This window comes from Takifugu flavidus, chromosome 12, assembly GCF_003711565.1.
Source record: "Takifugu flavidus isolate HTHZ2018 chromosome 12, ASM371156v2, whole genome shotgun sequence".
Lineage (NCBI taxonomy): Eukaryota > Metazoa > Chordata > Actinopteri > Tetraodontiformes > Tetraodontidae > Takifugu > Takifugu flavidus.
The window spans coordinates 8,496,129-8,515,523 of NC_079531.1; the positions used below are offsets into that span (position 1 = coordinate 8,496,129).

Genomic DNA, 19,395 nt, shown 5'->3' on the forward strand with positions numbered 1-19,395 from the left:
TGTCCATAAGTTTGAGGAACAAATATTCCTTTTGGAGCGGCTTCTCTCCACGTGACTGGAATCTTTCCATTAGTGGGCGGTCCTTCATGAACTTCGCGCTGATTGGTCGGACAGATTTTCTCCGCTTCCGTCTCTTGTCTCTTGGGGGCTTGCAAATGCCAAAACTGTCTAGATCTTCAAAACCGCTCCAGCAGTAAGTATTTAACGCACCGCACATTCATTTTTCTTCATAATTTGTCGAACATTCCTCTCGTGCTCTAGGTGATCTGTGACGTTTGAAGTGTTAATACAGTGTTTCAGTCGAGCGTCATGATCTGCACGGGGACAGGTTCCATCCTTCTAACGGTGCTAACAACGGGACAAGGAGTACTTTTAATTTAATGTCAACTTTCGGAAATGTGTTATTCCTATACCAAACGAGCAAAAGTGACAGTTGCAACCAAATCCTGCATCCATGGTCGTTTTATTCGCCATCCCCGGTCGTCTAACGTATGCGCGGGGGTGATGCAATAAAAGGAGACGATGTCCATGATTACATATAGATTAGAAACAGATATTACATAAGCCGGTTTCCCAAACATGGCTCCAATTTTACTTATTTAAATGTACTTTTCAACTGGAGCTTAATTGTGTTCGTGCAGAAACGTTCATACTTGGCTATTTTATTGAATGGACGTATTTGCTGCTTCACTGCATTTAAGACATTCATCGCTTTCAGGGCTTCATTAAACAGCACTGGGTGAAAGCAGCCAGAATGAAATGTCGGTTGCTGCTCTCTCAAACTGCGATTTGACCTTTGCAGCACGATGACAACCCTCTCGCAGACGAAGGAACTTTTCCGGAGAGCCGAAGCGGTCTGTTTCGACGTGGACAGCACGGTCATCAGAGAAGAGGGCATCGACGAACTGGCCAAGTTTTGTGGTGTCGGGGATGCTGTCACTGAAATGTGTGTTACATGGAAATAGGTGCTGAACAAAAGGAGAAGTTTAATGCCAACAATGTCCTCAGACTGCTCTTGTCTCCTTTAGGACTCGGAAGGCCATGGGGGGTTCCATGACGTTTAAAACGGCCCTGACTGAACGTCTGTCCATCATTAGATGTTCCAGAGAACAAGTGAATAAACTCATAACGGACCACCCGCCTCAGCTGACTCCAGGTATTAGGTGAGTATTGCCCCTAAAAGCTCTCACACAGCTGCAGCAGCGCAACGTGAGCGCTTATTTGCAATAAATGTGAACAAAACACATCGGTTAAACTTCAAACTTCAAATAAAATTTCTGCTTTGCTTAATTTCTCACAAATGTAAATGCAAAAGTAAGTAAATGTAAAAGTAGCCAATGAAATTGATTGGAATGTTCTACTTTATTATGTAGAATATTAGCAAGCCGATGTTGATTTCGTGTTGTTTATCCTTTCCCAGGGAGCTTGTGGATTCACTGCACCAGCGCAACATGAAGGTCTTCCTCATCTCAGGTGGTTTTCGCTGCATCGTTGAACACGTAGCCGCCCAGCTAAACATCCCTCAGCATCACGTATATGCAAACCGGCTCAAGTTCTACTTCAATGGTGAGCGTTCAAGCAGGAAGAATCATTTCGTGAGACTTGTACGGTAAAACGGTCTGTGCTGCTTTTACTGCAAAAAAAGAGCTTCATGTCATGTGACATAACCCATAAATCCATAAATGCAGCGCCCGCTCGGACATGTGTGTGACAATAATGCGAGAATGGACTGATGATCTCCTCCTCCGGCTCCGTTATCTGCCAGGCGAGTATGCCGGCTTTGATGAGAGTCAGCCCACAGCCGAGAGTGGCGGCAAAGGAAAGGTCATCAGCATTCTGAAGGAGCAGTACGGCTTCAAAACAGTGGTGATGATTGGAGACGGCGCCACCGACCTGGAGGCGTGTCCCCCCGCTGTAAGTGTTTGAATGAATGAGATGCGTTCCTGTAAAACAGGGGTTTGAGGGCTGCAGCTACATTATTGTGCTTGTGTCGTTGACAGAGCGCCTTTATTGGATTTGGAGGGAACGTGGTCAGGCAGCAGGTGAAGGAGCGGTGCTCTTGGTATGTGACAGGTTTCGGGGAGCTGATAGAAGAACTGGAAAAGATTTAAAGATGCTGCAATATGACTGTTACTAACATTTTATATTTACACCCAAGGTGTGCCTGTTTTTATCCACACAGTGGTTTTGTTTTGACTTTTATAATGATGTTTACAATACTAAGCCTAATCTCTGTTGATTTTTTTATTAGAAGATACTAAATGAATAACCAAACATTGTCTTGTGGGAAACTTGAAGATCACTAGCTGTTTTTGGTGTTTTTTTTTTTAATTAAGATCTAACACCATGCCTGCTATAACATGTGCAATGAGCAAAACTGTGTAAGACACTTAGTTCTATTAAAGAACCATATTGGCGTGTTGGATTCAGAATTAAACACATGCTGTCGAGTGTTTGTAGATTGCTTTAATAGGCATCTTTTCCATCCTTCACAGACAGAGGGACAACACAAGATAAACATGCGTTCTTTAAAATAAGTCTGAATTTAAAATGCAGCAGCGTGTCTGCACACGCGGCCCCACAGGAGGATTTCACAGGTCATTGTGGTTTAATTATGGTCCTTTAATACCTCTCAGACAGGAAAAGTGGAAAACCAAGCATGCTGTCTTTACAAGACTGAAAGAATAAAAGGCAAAAGTACAAATGCGGCACAATGAAACATCGATTCAACCGTGACAGGTAAACCAGGAGCATCAGAAAAGGTAGATTTAGGAGTGTAAAATGGTTTATATTTTACATAACCTTACAGGATTCTCACTCAAACATTTTTTAAACCTAAGTGCTCCACAGCCTATACATAAATATTCCAAATTTAATAAATAGCTTCTATATTGTATTCACAGCTCCATCAGTACTTTTTAAGCGTCCTCGCACCGATTAGCTGCTCATCTTTTTCAGTAACTAGGTCTACTTCTCAACTCATGGAACCAAATTAACATGGCACAAATAGCGGATATGACAGGAGATGACTCCTTTGGCGCCAATGAATGTAAATAAACTCAGATGCCATCACATCTTCTGTCCTCTCGATGTCTAGAGAACACAAGAACGGAGGCTTGTGACGGCAGCAGACGGCAGATGTTGAAAACCTGACAAATGTTATGGGTCGATGCAACATTCGATAGGGCGACGTCACCTCTCGCCTCCCGTCTCACTGCAGCGGAGATGCTTTTGTTGGGATCATGATCCTGGAATCCATGTGCTGAATGAGAGGAACTGGAAAAAAAGAAAAAAAGAAGCAATATTTTAACTCCTTCGACGTGTCCTCACAGTCTAAAATCATTCTGATATGATGTGGTCTATCACACATTAAAACAGGCTACTAAAGTCTTCTGTACCTGTATAGTACACTACTTCATCCCAGCCTTCCTGCTGCCAGGCACCATTCCTGGTGTCTTCTCTGGACTGAAGATCTTTGTAGGCTGCCAAGAAAACACACGTCATAATAGCGTCGAAGTAACTGACAGGTTTTTGTAAAGGTTGCACCCCACTACTCTCAATGGTGAACATTTGAGTAAAAGAACAACACAGGGCCTGTAATATGAAACCTGATTAGTGGTTGTCAAGGTAACCTCAAGTTCAAGTAAGAGTTTTCATCATGGGAAGTTATATTAAATGACTCAGCTGCTCCATTCTCATCTATTTTCACACCATTTTGCATTTGAATAGTAATAAAATAATGGATTTATTAGTTAAAATTCTAATAAATAACCAAAGCCAGGAAAAATACATTGAAATGTGCGGACATTTTCAAATTTGTTTCTTAGTTTTCAAGAAAGTAAAGGTCAAATTTGTTCCCAAATGATGTAAAAATACAAGAGCAACAAGAATAAAGCAAATCTAACAAACAGACTTCAAACGTTAAAACTGAAGTGACATTAACTCGACTAAGCTTGACCGAGGAGTGTGGGCTTGTGATCTGACCGTACCCCAGAGGTGATGGACCATATAGAGGTTGCCGATCTGTGAGAAAAACCCTCCAACTGCTTCTCTGTTGTGCTGTCGGTATCCGATGGCTCTGGCCCTGCAAACAGGAGCGGCTTCAATCACAACACCGGCCAAAACATGAACGTCTGACCGATTATCTTTGTAGCGATAGCTTCGGTCTCCCTTCGCTGATTTTCCATCTCGTCCAATAATGAAATGTGACACCGTTTCTTCAATGTCAATGGATCGTACCAAGTTTGTCTGAGGAAATGGCTGTTGGAAGTATTTTGAATCCATCATTTCTTCCTCCAAAGCAAACAATCACTCATTCAAATCAGAATCTCTGTTGGTGGAGGCAAAAATGTCCAGTTTTTTTGTTGTAATTTAAAGAAGATGTTTAAGCCATAAGCTCCAACTACAGCCGTTTGACTGAAATTACCTTAAATTGCTTTGCTGGAATGGTGTCAGACATTTGTTCAAATACAGACATAACACACAATAGCAAAATAAATAGTATCTTAGGGGGAAAGGTACACTGCCACAGTACAATCAATCCATCAGTGGTGTGTTTTCCCCCACTCCTGTGATTGTTTGAATCATGTTTATTTTACGAGAAATAATGGACAAAACAAAGAGACTGGACCACATTCAAAGTGGCCGTTAAAAATGATGCACATCAAATTCGCTGGCAGAAGACGCGAAAGAGCGGAGCGCAACAATTACAGCAATTGTGTTAGCAGTCTTTGTTTCCCTTCCATGACATTTTTCGACGATGTTGCAAAACAGGACGAACGCACTCTGAAGACAGCTCGGTACAAAGACCAACACGGAAAACCACAGCACAAATCAGACTAAACAGCAGAGGAGAAACAAGGCACGTGGACGTCGTTCAGGTCATTGATTCCATCGAGCTGCCGCGAAAATGCAAAACAGATGCAGGTCGACCTGCTGGATGGTTCTGCAAACCCATTTCAGACAAACGTCTGCAGTGATTACAGCGTCTGAATTTGAACCTTCGTGTCACGGTGCTGCGCTCACATAGCGGTTCTCTCTGGGGGATTAGCTCACATTAACCAGAGTGTGATGAGGGAGAATTCATGCGAGTGCATCTGTAACTACAGTTTAATAAATCAAATGAACTCAGGCTGCCTTACCAGTAATTACCCCACTCGATCATGGTTCCAGGCTAGAAAAAAGAAAAGCAAAAGAAACCATTACTATTTCTGTTACAGTAAAAAAATAACTCAGGACAAAGTGCAGATTTGACGCACGGATTTTCACAACAACACAGGTGTTTCATCAAGATGAGCTGCAGGAACAATGACCCACAGGAGCTTCTTCAATCATTCTTAAAGGCTCAAGAGAGCAAAGCTCCCCCCCCCCCCCCCATTAATGCTGTTTTACGTGCTTCGTCTGGGGAGGCTGCGTTCATCACATACAAGATTAAACCTGATTCACAGACAGTTGTTTCAGTCAGATTAGAAACACATAATCTGCCAAAGCTGATTCAAATATTACAGAGCCTGACCACGACTCATGTGGGACTGATTTGCTGATCACATTGGGACACGGGGAAAAAAATAGCATTAGCACGTTAGCAGCGGCAGACAGAAAAGCGTGAGAAGCATGTGACTCTGAATACGTTAGGGGAAGAGAGGGAATTAGATTAGGGTAACAGATTGGATGAAGCAAAAGAATTTTCACTCAAAGTGTAAAAATATACATCTCCATTCAGAGCTGCCATTTCTGATGGACAGAAAAATGTTAAATATTGGATCCTGAATTGGCCAGGATGACAGCAGAGGCTCCAGCTAAGGTTATTTTTCCCCAGAATTCAATCAATCACAAAAGCACATGCACACCCCTAACGATGAGATAAACTCTCTGGTGTGTTACTCACCCTGAGCTGGTAGGACCGGAGCTCGTAGATGTTGGGCCCCTCGCGAGGCACGGGCTCGTTCCAAAAGCTGAACTCCAGCAGGAGCTGATTTCTGCGTGACATCAGCATCTTGCCGCGCTCTTTCCTGTAAACCATGAATTCCTGCCAGTAGACGCACGGCAATCAATACGCTTAATCTCAACTGACAGCGCCAAGTTGCTGCTCCAGGATCACAGCGTCGTGAGAGTTTACCTGGTTTTGTTTGAGCTTGTTCATCACCTCTGTTAGAGCTGGATATCCGCCCCTGTAACGCCACAGATGGACTGGAAATAAAGAGAAACTGATTAAAAGACGCAACATCACACACGCAACAGAAAATTAAGGGCAGCAGGATTACAGAACAATGACAGGAAAATTATTTTCTGAATACTAGCAGATATATGTAATATAAGACGCCTGCACACTTTTATTTTTACAATTACAGCCCAGGTTATAGTGCTAATGTCTGTGTAAGTCGTATTATCCTACCAGCCTGGTCTTGTTCTCCATACCAGGTATTCCAGGTGCCCACTAGCTCACAGGGGTAGTACTTATCAGCATGGATGGAGGGCAAAACTTCCTCACTGTGATGGAAATATGCAGTAGTTTAGTCAGTTGGCCTAATGGCTAAATTCACTTTCATACAAATAAGTCCAGATAACAATCATATCATTTATGCTGACTCTTGTGAATTATCTCTAATGCAGGAGGCCTGGAAATTAGTCTCAGAATACAAGCTGTGAACCTTCAGTCACCTTAGGTATGAGCATATTCACTCTGTGCAGAAGTGAAGCCATGCTTGGTCACTAATCACCAGACAGGAATAGACGACTCCATATGATCCTCGGCACAAGCGTCTAAAGGTCTTCGTGGCCTCAGACTACTGCAGCTGCCATTATGAGGACTCGGTACAAATGAATGATATCAGGAACACTTACCAAAGTTTGTTGTATGCATCCAGGCACTCTGGCTTGACATTATGAACTGAAATGAGACGTTTATTAGAACACCCAGGACCTTCGGTCTTTAAAATGATGAATTGATTATGATGATGTGGCGCTTACACTGAATTTTGTACAGGTTGCTTTCCTCATTTTTGGTCAGCAGGTTGGAGTGTGCATCTTTCCTGGGATCAACTTTCCTGACAAATAGTGAGTTGAACCAGCTGTTCTCTCTGTTTCTGTTGCACGATGTGGCAATCCCCCTGATCACAGATAAATCAAGTCGACACCTTAGAAATTATTATTTTATGACTAGTAGAAATGTATAATAGAACTGGCTTCATACAGTTAAAAATATTTTAGAGTTGCTCTTGCAAGGGGCTTCTCTCTTTTTTTTTTAAGTAAAAAATAAGTCTCTTATTTGAACCCATCTCTGCACAGTTTACACATTGTCCGCGTCAATTCTTTACAATACTGCAGCACATATTGAGTAGTGATTGCTGGCTGGAATAAGATAAATAACAACGGACCACATCGACATTTATAATAGTGCAGCAAACTGACCTTGAACATTTTCGAATTTACAAATTATTCAACATGACAACATATGACTTTAGCCAGAAAACCCAGATAACCAACGCGCTTTCCTTAAACACCCAAGAGTAAAGGTAGTTAAGAGATATGGGGTAGTTGTAATTTTAAGTTAAAGCTTGGGGGCCACTGGGGATTGGCTAACAGTTATGTTGCTAGCTTGCCCTAGCTCGACACCGACACAACACAAACATTATCGGAAAAACATACAAACGCTCACTATTAACACCACAGACAAGACGGGGAATATATGCACGCTAATAGTGGCCCTACCTGTCCCACAAGCCCAGCTGTCTGGCGGGCTGGGCCCAGCTTTTTACCCGACCCAGGCTGAATCTGTGAAGGACTCCAGCCATCTTTGACCATGCTAATACACACAGATCCAGCGCTGTTAACACGCCCCAACACCAGGAGGCGGTGTTACACCAAGAAGCACTCTTGTTGGCCCGGGCGGTGTTCTTCCCATCTTCCGGTGGATATTTAGTACACTTGCCTATATTGATGTTTAGCACACTGAAACTGATGCATTTGGGACCCATTCTTTTGCCCTTTACATTTGTATCTCCTGAAAACCCAATTATACAAGGATAACGTTGAAATTGTCGCCAATATTGTCAAATTAAATCCTCAAGTTTAGACAAATAGATAATTTTATTATATATATATATATATATATATATATATAAAAAATCTCTTCCTCGCCCTCCTGGGCGGTGCCTCCTTCCTTCAGACTCGGGTCCTCTACCAGAGGCCTGGGAGTCTGAGGGTTCTGTGCAGGATCTTAGCTGTTCCTAGGACTGCGCTCTTCTGGACAGAGATCTCTGGTGTGGTTCCTGGTATCTGTTGGAGCCATCTACTCAGGTTGGGTGTTACTGCCCCTAGTGTCCCGATCACCACTGGGACCACTGTTGCCTTCATCCCCCACATTCTCTCCATCTCCTCCTTCAGCCCTTGGTACTTATCCAGCTTCTCGTGTTCCTTCGCTTCTCGTGTTCCTTCATATATATATATATATATAATTTTAATATATAATAAAGGCCTTTAAATCATTTTTTAAACAAAGATACAAACAAACACCTGGATCAAGAGCAACCATTGTTCCTTAGTTTGAATTTTGTTTTTGTTTTTTAAAATTATTTTTCTTTCACATTAGTGAAAATTGTGAGAAAGATGATAAATTTAACAAAACAATAACAAAACCGACCGGGTGTAACTATAATGATTTAAAATGTAACAATTTAAAACAACTTAAGCTGGAAATGTATAAATAGTGAACAACGACACACGCATCCCTTGAACAGATGGGGGCACTACAAATCAGTCTATAGTAGGACAATGCAATTTATTGTACCCCACAGAAACAAAAGGAGAGGAAACAACCTTAATTCACTTTCAACTAATTTTTGAGGTTGTTTCCTGAAAACATCTAATTCCATGACAATATTATTGGCAGGAGGCAAAATTCTTATGCTCAAAGTTAAATCACAGAACTCATAAACAGACCAACATGAACCCATGTAGCAAAAATTAATCCTAATATTCCTAACCCTAACCCTAACCCCCCCCCCCCCCATTTTTGTCTTGTAATGACTTGAGATCGTTAGGAAAATTATATCAGGATCCAGTTGCCCGGGGACAGCAAGAGAGATGTAGTGAAAACATGTTGGAATTCAGTATCAGCTGAGACTGATTTATTACTTGACAAAATGATTGCGAGGCCATGGGACCAAGCTGCTAAAGCCTCCTTGGCTTCAGGAAAAAGAGAGCTTACCACCAGTGGAATTCAGAAATGGTGCAGAGATTTGTTTAAAGTTCACAGACATGAATCATGAGGGAGTGTTTCCTCTCTGAAACATTTTTGAATAAAAAGGCAAAATGTGGATGTGTCTGGGAATGCAATGTCTGATTCCACTGACACCCCCCCCCCCCCCCCCCCCCCCCCCCCAATCCTCTTTAAGTATAGGTATATATCAAAATTGTTGATTCTGGGGAGGAAACGTTTACTCGGATTTTTCGTCATTACACTAAATCAGCACCATGTTCAGAGTTGGATATTTGAGTGTTTTGTTTGTCAGATTTATTTAGTCTTATCAGTAAATCAGATAACAAGGTCTTTGTATCTAAATGGATCTATCCAACATTCCCAAAGCAAAAAAGGTTGATCTCCTGTGTCATATGACCTCTGGACAGGGTCACTGTGGATGGATGGATGGACAGGCCCGGTGTATATCACTGTAGAAACTGATTCTAAACTGGTATTCTTTATCTGCACCTGTTGATTGTGTTTGGCGATTACTTGCAGGCTCATGGAGAGTTTACATTTTAAAACAAGGACCATAAAACTTGGATGGCCACTAATCAAAACTTTTATTGTGACATACTGTGTGTCTCCTCCTTATGATAAATGTAGGACAGTAAAGTATCAAAGCTTTCCCCTGGACGTTTTTTTTTTTTTAATTCAGGTGGTTGTGTATGGAATGGCACTGGTCTGCTTTATCATCTGTAGAAATGCTACACTTAACTTGAGAGACACTCCAGCATTGTTGCTCATCCAAAACAAACATTACTATCCAGAAAAGCCCACATTTTCTCTCTGCAGAACATAAATCCAGGAGGAGGCTTTTGGAAATTGCATCCAAAGTTTGGGATCGTTTATGAGTTCAGTGTCCAATAGGTTCCACGACAATGGCCACCAGAGTGTTTTACCAACACCTTGTGATGCTTCAATGAAACCTTTTTAGCAATTAGGGAATTAAAATAAACAGGCTAATCTTGTGACACTGCATCATAACCTGAGGACCACCCTGGAGAAACAACTCATGTGATTAGCTGTAGTTCTCCAATCTGAGCTTCACTGAACCTAGAACAAGGCTAAGGGGTAAACCCAATGAACCCATCACTATTAGATGTTTTCTGTAGTCATCCTGCCACACAAACCAGATCTACAGCATGTCAGCGAGCAGTCTGCAGGTACCAGCACCTTTTGCAATGGAATGTTTTCAAGGTTTTCCTTTCTTCATGCAAAAATACCCTAAAACGTGTATTTCCAGATTTTGACAGGAGTCTCTCACACTTTATGAAAGTGGAGGCCAGCCGATTCACACTCGGCAGCCTGTGAGACTGGAGCAGCTCCAGAACATGCGGGAGGATCAGCATATCCATCACTCTCAGACAAGGAAGGGAAGCTAAAAAATTCATGCAAAAAAATCTCTTAAAGTCTTTTGCAGTTTGAGGCATTCTTTTAAATAGAAGTATGGAGGTGTGGCCAGTAGTTCTCTCCCCAGGTGCTCTGATTTCCCAGCATATTCAAAACTATACAATTAAGATGCCCTCACACCAGAGATTGAGTGGAGTGTTATCTACAGATCAGATCGGTCAAATCTCCAACTAAAGTGATGAAGGGATCTCAGTGATTCAGCCAGTTTCGGCTTAAATGAAATGTTTCTGTAAAACCCTGTATGTGTGAAGAGACATTGAAATGCACTCAACAATGACCATCACCTCAGGGATCCATAGCAAAATATGATGTCACTGCAAGAATGGATGATTTTACACAACAGACATTGGAACAAAACAAAGGAAAGGGTCCAATAACCAAACAGAAATCATCATATAATATAAAATACAAAGAAATTTGAACTGAAAACATCTGCTATATCATGTTAAAGGCGAAAGCAGGGGCCCACCCACTGCAAAAAGTCATGCAACATGATGTCATTCCAGCCCAGGAACTAATCATGGCACTGCAGGAGTGAGGATTAATGCTGATGAAGATTGAAAATCAGCTCAAGCTGATTATTGTGATGCATAAATAGTAATGAAGGGCCACTTCCTGGGAACGTGTGTTTTGCTAGAGTTGGACCTTGAAAAAGGAACAAGGTTCAAAATAGATGAAGTGACGGAGCAAAAAGTGGTATGGAAATAAAGCCCCACTTAACAGCTAAAATACAGAGAGGGAACATTTGAGCCTAGTTTGGTCATTATTTGAATGAAAAGCAAAGTGAATTTTTAACAGAATCAGTTTTAGTAACATTTATTAGTCATACAATTGACATGACTGGCAGGACAAGGGCTATAATAAGATCAATTAACCTCTTATTATTGTTGGTTACTCCAAACATGTGAAGTATTAAAAGAAATGTCAAAGTTGTGAGAAAATACCTCAGATATTCATATTTATAGCCCTAGTGTCATGTCTTGGCTGACATTGGAATGAGTGAACTTAGGACTGTAGCGCACAGTGGCGCTGAAACATGAACAACATCTGATGTGATCGGATTAATTTCCTGGAATAGATCTGTGTTTATTTTCAAATATAGATAAGAATTTTACTGCTGCCAAGTATTGTGTGTTGAGGAGACTCACTGTGACTCGGGCTCCAAGCAGGAACCTACAAAAATAAACACTGTTTCCCTTTTTAACATATAAATACAAGAAGGCCCTTCAAATCTTTCATTTTTCCATCCAACATTTTCAGTTGGGATGAGATTGGACAGCAGATCCATTAAATAAAAAAAACCTTAAGCAGTTATTAGTCCATGTCTACTTTTGAAAATGAACCAAATTGATCAAACCTTCTCGGATTTTGCTCTCTTAAATCCTATTAGACGTATTTCAAGGACAGGGTTTTACCTTCCCTTCACATCAGACAGCTTTTTCAACCCGAAAGGCAACAATTTTCATTTCTTTATCGCTGCATCACTTCTACGTTCACACATGGTGGAGATTTTCTCTCCCTGGAGGGCCGACATCGCTAGTGCTGTTGTGCAAAACTGACCTTGTGTGTTAAGACCTTATAATTTGCTCTGTACAATGTTCACACTGACAAGTTTTAGGACCAATAAATTTGTGTTCACAGTTCTAAGTTATTGGTCGTATCTGATAGCTGAGGGAGATTATGGGATACTCTTAATGATGCCTTCATGAGAAAGAACAGAGAGAGATGTGGAAATAAAACCTTCCTCAGTATTGGCTGGGGGATTTCACAACTTTGATCGCCATCTCTCCTTTCTGGTTCAGAAGCTGCTGTGCTGCCATCCTCTCTGACGCTGCAAATTTGAGTTCAAGGGTGGGAAACAAATATTAATTGCCCATAGATCAGGGCCAACCATAAGATTTTAAAGAGGGTGTGAAATGGCTTCTTGATCCGATGCTTTGCTGTTTGTCTGGAAACAATCATGGCTTTGCAGTTAAAAGGTCATCGGAGGTGAACGCAGCTTGAAAAGCTTCATTTCACACCCAGATTTGGCAGTTGAAGGCATCTCTCTCTCTTTTTGATAAAACCTGTTCTTAAATTTCGATTTCTCTTGTGAATTACTTTCTTACTTAAAGATAGTTGTTCTTTTGAAGATTAGAATAACCCCAGGATAAAATATGAAATACTCCTCGCAGCTGAACGCCCGGGATTCTGTCCCTGCACAATAATGTGACATTGTCCTATCTGTAGAATCATTTATTCATTTTCCATACTTTTTTCCTCTTCAGGGTCACAGCGGCCTCAGGGCTGTGAGTTTTATGACTGCAAGGTCTTGATAGCTCCAAGCACTCAGCGCCTATCTGCTCAAACAATGTGGAAAAAGGTTACTTTTGCATATGGATGGCTCATCACAATAGATATTCATCATTCCAGCATTTGTGAAAGTGTTTTTTGTTTTATGTTTTAAAAAAATTATCATCCTCTTGACCTGTACTTGATCAAAGCAATGTCATATTAATAAAATTAAATTAGACCCGGTTCCAAAGCGCCGTGCATTGAATAGGAACAAACCATCATATTGTTTGTAACATAATAGAAAAAAAGAGTTTAATTGTTTCCAGAGTTTAGCGTCTGTTCGCTGAAATATAAGATGCCAAACACATCTTTGTCTGCTATCTCAACAATGCTACACTGAAGAAGCGCCCAGACTCCTCAAAGTCGCTTTCATTTTGTCGAGATTGGAAATAATGTTTATACTGGACAATAAAAAAGTTCCTTTACTCATCTCCCAAGTTGAATAAACCAGAGCAGAGGGAAGCTGGACCCAGCACACTGGATCTGCCGTGCATGGATTTGTGTTTGATATGGAAAATCTCCAGTACCATTGGCCATAGATAACCATCGTTCATGTCAAAATCGGCAGCAAACAGTGTGAATTTTCAGATGATCTATTTTTACATAAATAAATTTAGCCAAGACAATGAATCCTATTTGACACATATGATGTAATTACTGTCTGCACAAATAAATAATAAAAAATCTCAAATTTACACTGACAAAATGCTAAATTCCAAAAGATGAGTCTGGGAAACCTTACTTAGTTGCAGTATTGAAATGTGCACTATAACAGGACCTGATTAAATTGTCATGTTGTTCAACTCTGATTTTCGTGCAATAGCTAAAAATGTTTAAATACCGAGCATGTCTGCACTGGACTTCCAGACTCCAGCTATTTAGCACCTTTTGCTAGCTGCTAGCTACCCCAGCCAAGCCCATTGAAGCCACTGATGACAGATGACATCACACTGTCTGTGCATGCACAGACGCCAAAAGTTACATGAATTCCGTTCCGACACTCTAATTTCCGTTGTATGATCACACAAAGTGACTCAGATCTGATATGGAAAGATTAGGGCCTTCAAGCAGCCTTAAAATGTCTCCTTAAAAAAATCTGTGTTCCAGTGAGGTTGAAGTTTGGTTGTGAGTTGATGCAGATTCACATGGGATGTCAAAGATTGTGCCACTGTGGTGTGAATTACAGATGTATGTTATTCCATTTTCATTTAAGGATAATTCTGCAACTTCCATTGACAATGAAATCATCATAGGCCCACTGGGCCCAAAATTTTGCTTGGTGGGTCAGATGCAGCTGTGGGTCTAAACCAGTTATCCAAACATCCAGAGGGGCAAAAGCAAATGTTCTAAAACCCACAAACAATCCAACATCTAGAACACAGCAAATAAACAAATTACTGAAAAATTCGATATTTGAGAAAAAACACAAAACTGAAAAGCTAATCTTACAAAACACAAGTAAGCACACAAAGTGAAGTGCACAAAGAGGCTGGAGACAGTTGGACACAAGCAAAGCACATTGAGGCGGAGCAGATAAGTGGACACAGGTGAACTGCATAAAGGTTAAACTTGGAATTCATTGCTAAAATCTGCACTGTCTGTTGAGGAAAAACTGGCCTTTCAAGGACAATAATCAGATCACTAAAACAACCGAGGCCCAAAGACCTGCGGCTACAAAAAAAAGTAAAGCTAAAAGAAGTAAAGAAAATAAAACGTGCATACATTTATGTCCTCAAATGACACTGTGTCATTGTGAGGTTAGTTTCTGTTAGATCTGACCTCCTAACGAGCACCAGAAGCCCGAGCATAGACTCGTGTGCTCACTGTGAACAGTCAAATATTCCAGGAAAATATTCATCTTTGGAATCAAATCCAGCAGCAGCCTGTCATCATTGTGAATGTGAAAAAAACACTCTCCAGTCAAGATGTTCTTGGTTAATGAATTGGTATTATTTGTTTTACCCTTACTAAATAAGGCAAATAAACAAGCACAGTGACATTAAAAGGTCGGAATGTCAGTGTAGATTCTCAATCATCCAGGTCATTGTATCCAAGGCCATCTATCCAGAAGGCTTCTGGATAGATGGCGAAACGTCTTCAAGAGAAGAAACCCAGTCCAGTTGACATAGAAAACTACCTTGGAAAAGGTCGGAATGTTATAAAACACTAATATTGTTTTTCTGATAGTGAGTGCAATGTGTCTCTTCTGCCGGTTTGGATGGAGGTTTGTATTGGTAACCATTGTGTTTGTTGCTAACTGTGTTTGACCACCTTGTTAAAATAAAATGGAAGTTATTATGTCCACATGTCCTTGCAGATGCTGCTCAAATGTGGTAGTTGGACACCAGCACCTTTTCTTTATGCCTTCTCAATAGCGAAGGGCAGAGAAATGTCTGAATCGGGTAAAGGGCCTTTTAAGGCCAGCATAAAGAATATTAGAATATATCACTTCTGCTTTAAATCATAACCCACTTTTAATATTTCCTCATTTATTACATTCTCATCTTTTTCAATTTGAGTGAAATTCCAGGTGCAAAATAGTTGAGCAGTCTCCATCCACAGTCGAAGCGCCTCATCTTCTCTAGAGAGCTTTTGACCATATGTGACCGTGGACGACAATAACAGGTAGCTTTTGATAAAGAAATTAGCATTAAATGGAGAAACCGGCCTCCTTCTCTAAGCGAGTCCACAGGCTACAGACTCAGTTTAAGGATCTATGGCAGAACATGCAGATGTGCAGCAGCATCGATGTTAAAGGCATGTTTATTTTCAAGGTCTTGACAAGAGGTTTTCTCACACAGATGCTGCTGCAGGGACCCTTGTCCTCCGAGGCTGTTTTAAGGAATTTAGGAAGAGAGCTAATGAGAGCCCTCTGTGGTGCTCTCACACCTGGTTTTGGGGGGAAATACAAACTTTTATCAATACAGCTGCAATGCATTAGCGCCTCCTTACCTGCGCGGCCTTGGTTGCAGACTGTCAGCTCACTTTGTGCACGTACGGCCTTGAATAGAACACAATGGCACACAACTCCATGATGCTGTGTAAAATCTGGAATAATACATGTATATTTTTCAGCAGTGTACATTAAAACCACCAAATAAAAGTACACATTTAAGATTAGGAGCTAGAACTCAAGCAGAGGCTTGCAGTGACCACTTTGCAAAGTACAGTGAGTCAATAAATGAATGATTTAATGTGACAGTAACCCCCTACATGTGTAACGATGATCTTTAAGGACATTTGTTGTATTTTGACACAGAGAAAAACTTCCAAAACTACTTTGCATAAAGAAGGATACGATTTAGCAGGTTGATTTGGTATAACCTGAGGCTGGAAAAAAGGACTGTTTATTCACGATCATGATGATCTCAATGCTCAGCAGATCAGATACAGGGATAAATTCTGGACCAGTTGCTGGTCCATCGCAGGACACACACCATTTCCTCACACAATCGTACCTGGGGGCAGTTTACAGTCATCCTTTCAATCTAATTTGTATGTTTTTGGACTGTGGGAAGAAACCCAGAGAGAGCGAATATAAAAATTCCACACAGAAAGGCCCGAGCCCCGAAATGACCTGAGAACATTCCTGCTCCGAGGAGACTGCGCTAATCACTGCACAACCGTGCAAAAAGCATTTTTACTTTCAAATGTCTGACAAATAACACGGATAACTTGGCTTTGAATTAGTTTGCTTCTTGGAAGCGTGTCAGGTTACATTTACTTTGTCTTGGGATTATTTCCTTTCATACACAAAGACTGTAAAAGAATTTTCTCTCGTTTCCTCTTCAAATGAGGAATTATTGCACCCTGTCAGAGCCATTAGGATCCTCTGAGGCCTTGCAGGTTTAAATGATGAACGGATATCAGCATTAAAGCTGCTCACAGATTTGGATGAAATTAATTCAGGCTGGGTGTGACTGATGTAGGGATTGATTAACAGTTGATTGTGATCCAGATCTGGATCCAAATTCTGGGCGTAGGTTTTTTAAGTCAAAAGACTAATGGGCCGATTATCAGGAAATTTATCGCCTGATTAGACTTTAAACAAGGGAATGAATTGCACGTGGGTGGAGGAAGTGCACGATACGAAGAACACAAACCAACGTGATGTTTTGAATTCGATTTCTAAATATTCGAGGCATTGACATTTGTTACCTTGCTTCAGGATGAACACTAAGAGGTCTGTTGATTGGAGTTCTCAGATCTTCAGCACCATTAACATTTATCAACATATTATAAGATGTCATATTTTGAACTCTGCCAAATGTTTGCAGGATTAGGTAAGATGCAGCATTTAAAACAATGGTTCCCAGGCAGCACATCTGAAATAGTATTAACACTCTACCAATGAACAAAATTGAGATGTATAGGAATTGAATTACATGTTAGATGACAAACAGTTTTAACGTGTTTGGGGGCTTCTGTAGAGTGTGACGCTCACAACATTAGCATCTCGCAGGTGAAAAGGAAGCCAGAACATTGCAAATGATCAATCCACAGAAGAGGTCAGTTCAGTTCGGATTCGAAATTTGTCAAGGGAAATCCTGGATGTTAATAAATGTTCGTTAAGCAAACGCCCGCATCACCGCTCCAGCAGGGCATGCCAGTCAGACAGAAGAGGTGATGCCGTCATACTGCAGACGTTCTGACAGCATGTTCCAAGCATTGCCTCCGCGTGTGAGTAATTTCTCTGCTTGTGTTTAAAAGGTGGATGTAAAAAGGTTCAAAGTAAATGAAGCATGTTTTCCGTCTGTGCTGACGGAGTGCATTGATATCCGTGTCAAATCAAGTCCTGTTTCGAACAGCAAAGACAAACTTCATTACATTCTCTGTGTAATTGCTCTGATTTGGTAGAAACCAAACTTGGGATGAAACAAAACAGCTCAGGATGACCTCATTGTTTGGATCTGCTCTGTTTACATTTTACCTCATTGTTACTACAGAATAATCAATAAAAATGTGATGCCTATGACATATTTAACAGCCAGTGCCCTAAACTGAGTGTAAATCTGGTAGGCATGCGTTTGTTACAGCCATGCGAGGCGATATTGTTAGCTACAGCTGATTCCACTCTGCTTTATTATTATTTCATTGCTTCTTGTTCAAAAGCTTCACGTACCACAAACACAAACACTTGTAACATTGAATTATTCTGCCCACAGCAGAACACTCTCACTGCACCTTGAGGACTTTAAAACCACACGTGTACATTCTTTAGTGTGACATCAGTTCCATGAATTCAGGAAAAGACCTTGTCCCACATTTTCAGTCGATCAATTTCCAAACGAGTTCATTGAGCATGTTTGTGGCGTTTATTGTATTCAATTGGGATTTCATGATTTCTGTTTATTTTTGGACCCAATGTTAGCAATATTTTAGTGTACTAAGTTAATATGCAGTATAAAAGGCAAAGCCAAAAGTATTCAAAGGTCATTTAAGGTCAGTTTGTTTGGGAGACCCTACCTTAACTACTCCAGTATCTCCACTGGTGGAGACTGGACCAGAAAACTGGTTAAAATGTGTATGATTAAATACAAACTGGCCTTCGATAATGTCCCAGAAGCAAAAGTGCATTCTCATTTATAAAGTTACAGTTCCTTGGGCCTGTTATTCAAAAAAAGGTGATTTTAAACCTAAACCCTGAAACAAATCTGTTAGTAAAGGTGAGGTGAAGGTTAGGTCAGGTCAGCGCCAACTTCTAATAATTGAAAGCAGATATAATATTATTACACACACAAAAAAGATTACTTTCCTGGAACTGTAACCAAAACGAGTCAGGGTTGTAATATTTTGTTCAAAAATTTGATTAAACCATGATGAACCTCGCATCCATCCTCCTCTTGACAGAATTTGTACAATTACACAAAATGTGTTGGCTTCTTGGCGCAAACTCATCCCTCCACCTGTTCTCAATGAGAGGTTCATGCTAAAATGTAAATTCTGATGCGGCCCGTCCTTCGCCACTTTTGCACAGTGTTTAAAACCGTTGTCCTGATGGAACGCTGGCCAACATTCAGCATTCTGACTGATGATTTTTGGTTTTCATCAAGAATCTGGATGTGATTCTCCTTTTCCATTTCTAAGGGGGTCAAAGGTCGTGTTGTACGTGTGCACTAGTTTAAATAATCAAGTATGATAATATACATAATATTGCGGTTGCCAGAGCAACCAGCTCTAATAATTTGGGTTGACGCTGAGAAGAATTAGGGTTCTCTTAATCTGTAGAAATACCTTTGCTGGATGACTCAACTGCGTATTAAACCCTGGTCTCAACATTAATGTCTGCAGTTCAACTGCAACGAATCTCTCATACACACACACACACACACACACACACACACACACACACACACACACACACACACACACACCACACACACACACACACACACACACACACACAC

At 40.9% G+C, this 19,395-nt stretch overlaps 2 protein-coding genes across 3 annotated transcripts; one reads left to right on the forward strand and one right to left on the reverse strand.

Moving 5' to 3' along the window:
- Positions 1–34: 34 nt before the first annotated feature.
- Positions 35–2,455, forward strand: psph (phosphoserine phosphatase). Its single transcript, XM_057049889.1, has 6 exons — positions 35–193; positions 803–946; positions 1,029–1,163; positions 1,421–1,566; positions 1,766–1,914; positions 2,001–2,455. The coding sequence occupies exons 1-6, from the start codon at positions 87–89 to the stop codon at positions 2,109–2,111; spliced, it is 792 nt and encodes a 263-aa protein (XP_056905869.1). The 5' UTR covers positions 35–86; the 3' UTR covers positions 2,112–2,455.
- LOC130535065 (protein NipSnap homolog 2-like) lies at positions 2,447–8,020 on the reverse strand. 2 transcript variants are annotated; one of them, XM_057049888.1, is made up of 11 exons: positions 7,711–8,020; positions 6,970–7,109; positions 6,844–6,889; positions 6,395–6,489; positions 6,119–6,189; positions 5,888–6,028; positions 5,142–5,173; positions 3,990–4,084; positions 3,399–3,482; positions 3,197–3,276; positions 2,447–3,093 (listed from the first exon to the last, which is right to left on the reverse strand). In XM_057049888.1, the coding sequence occupies exons 1-10, from the start codon at positions 7,974–7,976 to the stop codon at positions 3,212–3,214; spliced, it is 1,035 nt and encodes a 344-aa protein (XP_056905868.1). In that variant the 5' UTR covers positions 7,977–8,020; the 3' UTR covers positions 2,447–3,093; positions 3,197–3,211. The 2 variants fall into 2 exon arrangements, with proteins under 2 accessions (XP_056905868.1, XP_056905867.1); XM_057049887.1 differs by having other exon boundaries at positions 2,447–3,276.
- Positions 8,021–19,395: the final 11,375 nt, after the last annotated feature.

What these genes read in the sequence shown, in the direction of transcription:
- psph (XM_057049889.1), top strand. Translation starts at nt 87, where the DNA reads ATGAACTTCGCGCTGATTGGTCGGACAGATTTTCTCCGCTTCCGTCTC. An exon ending in GGGGATGCTGTCACTGAAAT is followed by an intron (nt 947 to 1,028) that starts GTGTGTTACATG and finishes TGTCTCCTTTAG; the next exon opens with GACTCGGAAGGCCATGGGGG. An exon ending in TGGAGGCGTGTCCCCCCGCT is followed by an intron (nt 1,915 to 2,000) that starts GTAAGTGTTTGA and finishes TGTCGTTGACAG; the next exon opens with AGCGCCTTTATTGGATTTGG.
- LOC130535065 (XM_057049888.1), bottom strand. Translation starts at nt 7,976, where the DNA reads ATGGGTCCCAAATGCATCAGTTTCAGTGTGCTAAACATCAATATAGGC. An exon ending in GATGCATACAACAAACTTTG is followed by an intron (nt 6,490 to 6,843) that starts GTAAGTGTTCCT and finishes TTTCCATCACAG; the next exon opens with TGAGGAAGTTTTGCCCTCCA. An exon ending in TGGAGAACAAGACCAGGCTG is followed by an intron (nt 6,190 to 6,394) that starts GTAGGATAATAC and finishes CTTTATTTCCAG; the next exon opens with TCCATCTGTGGCGTTACAGG.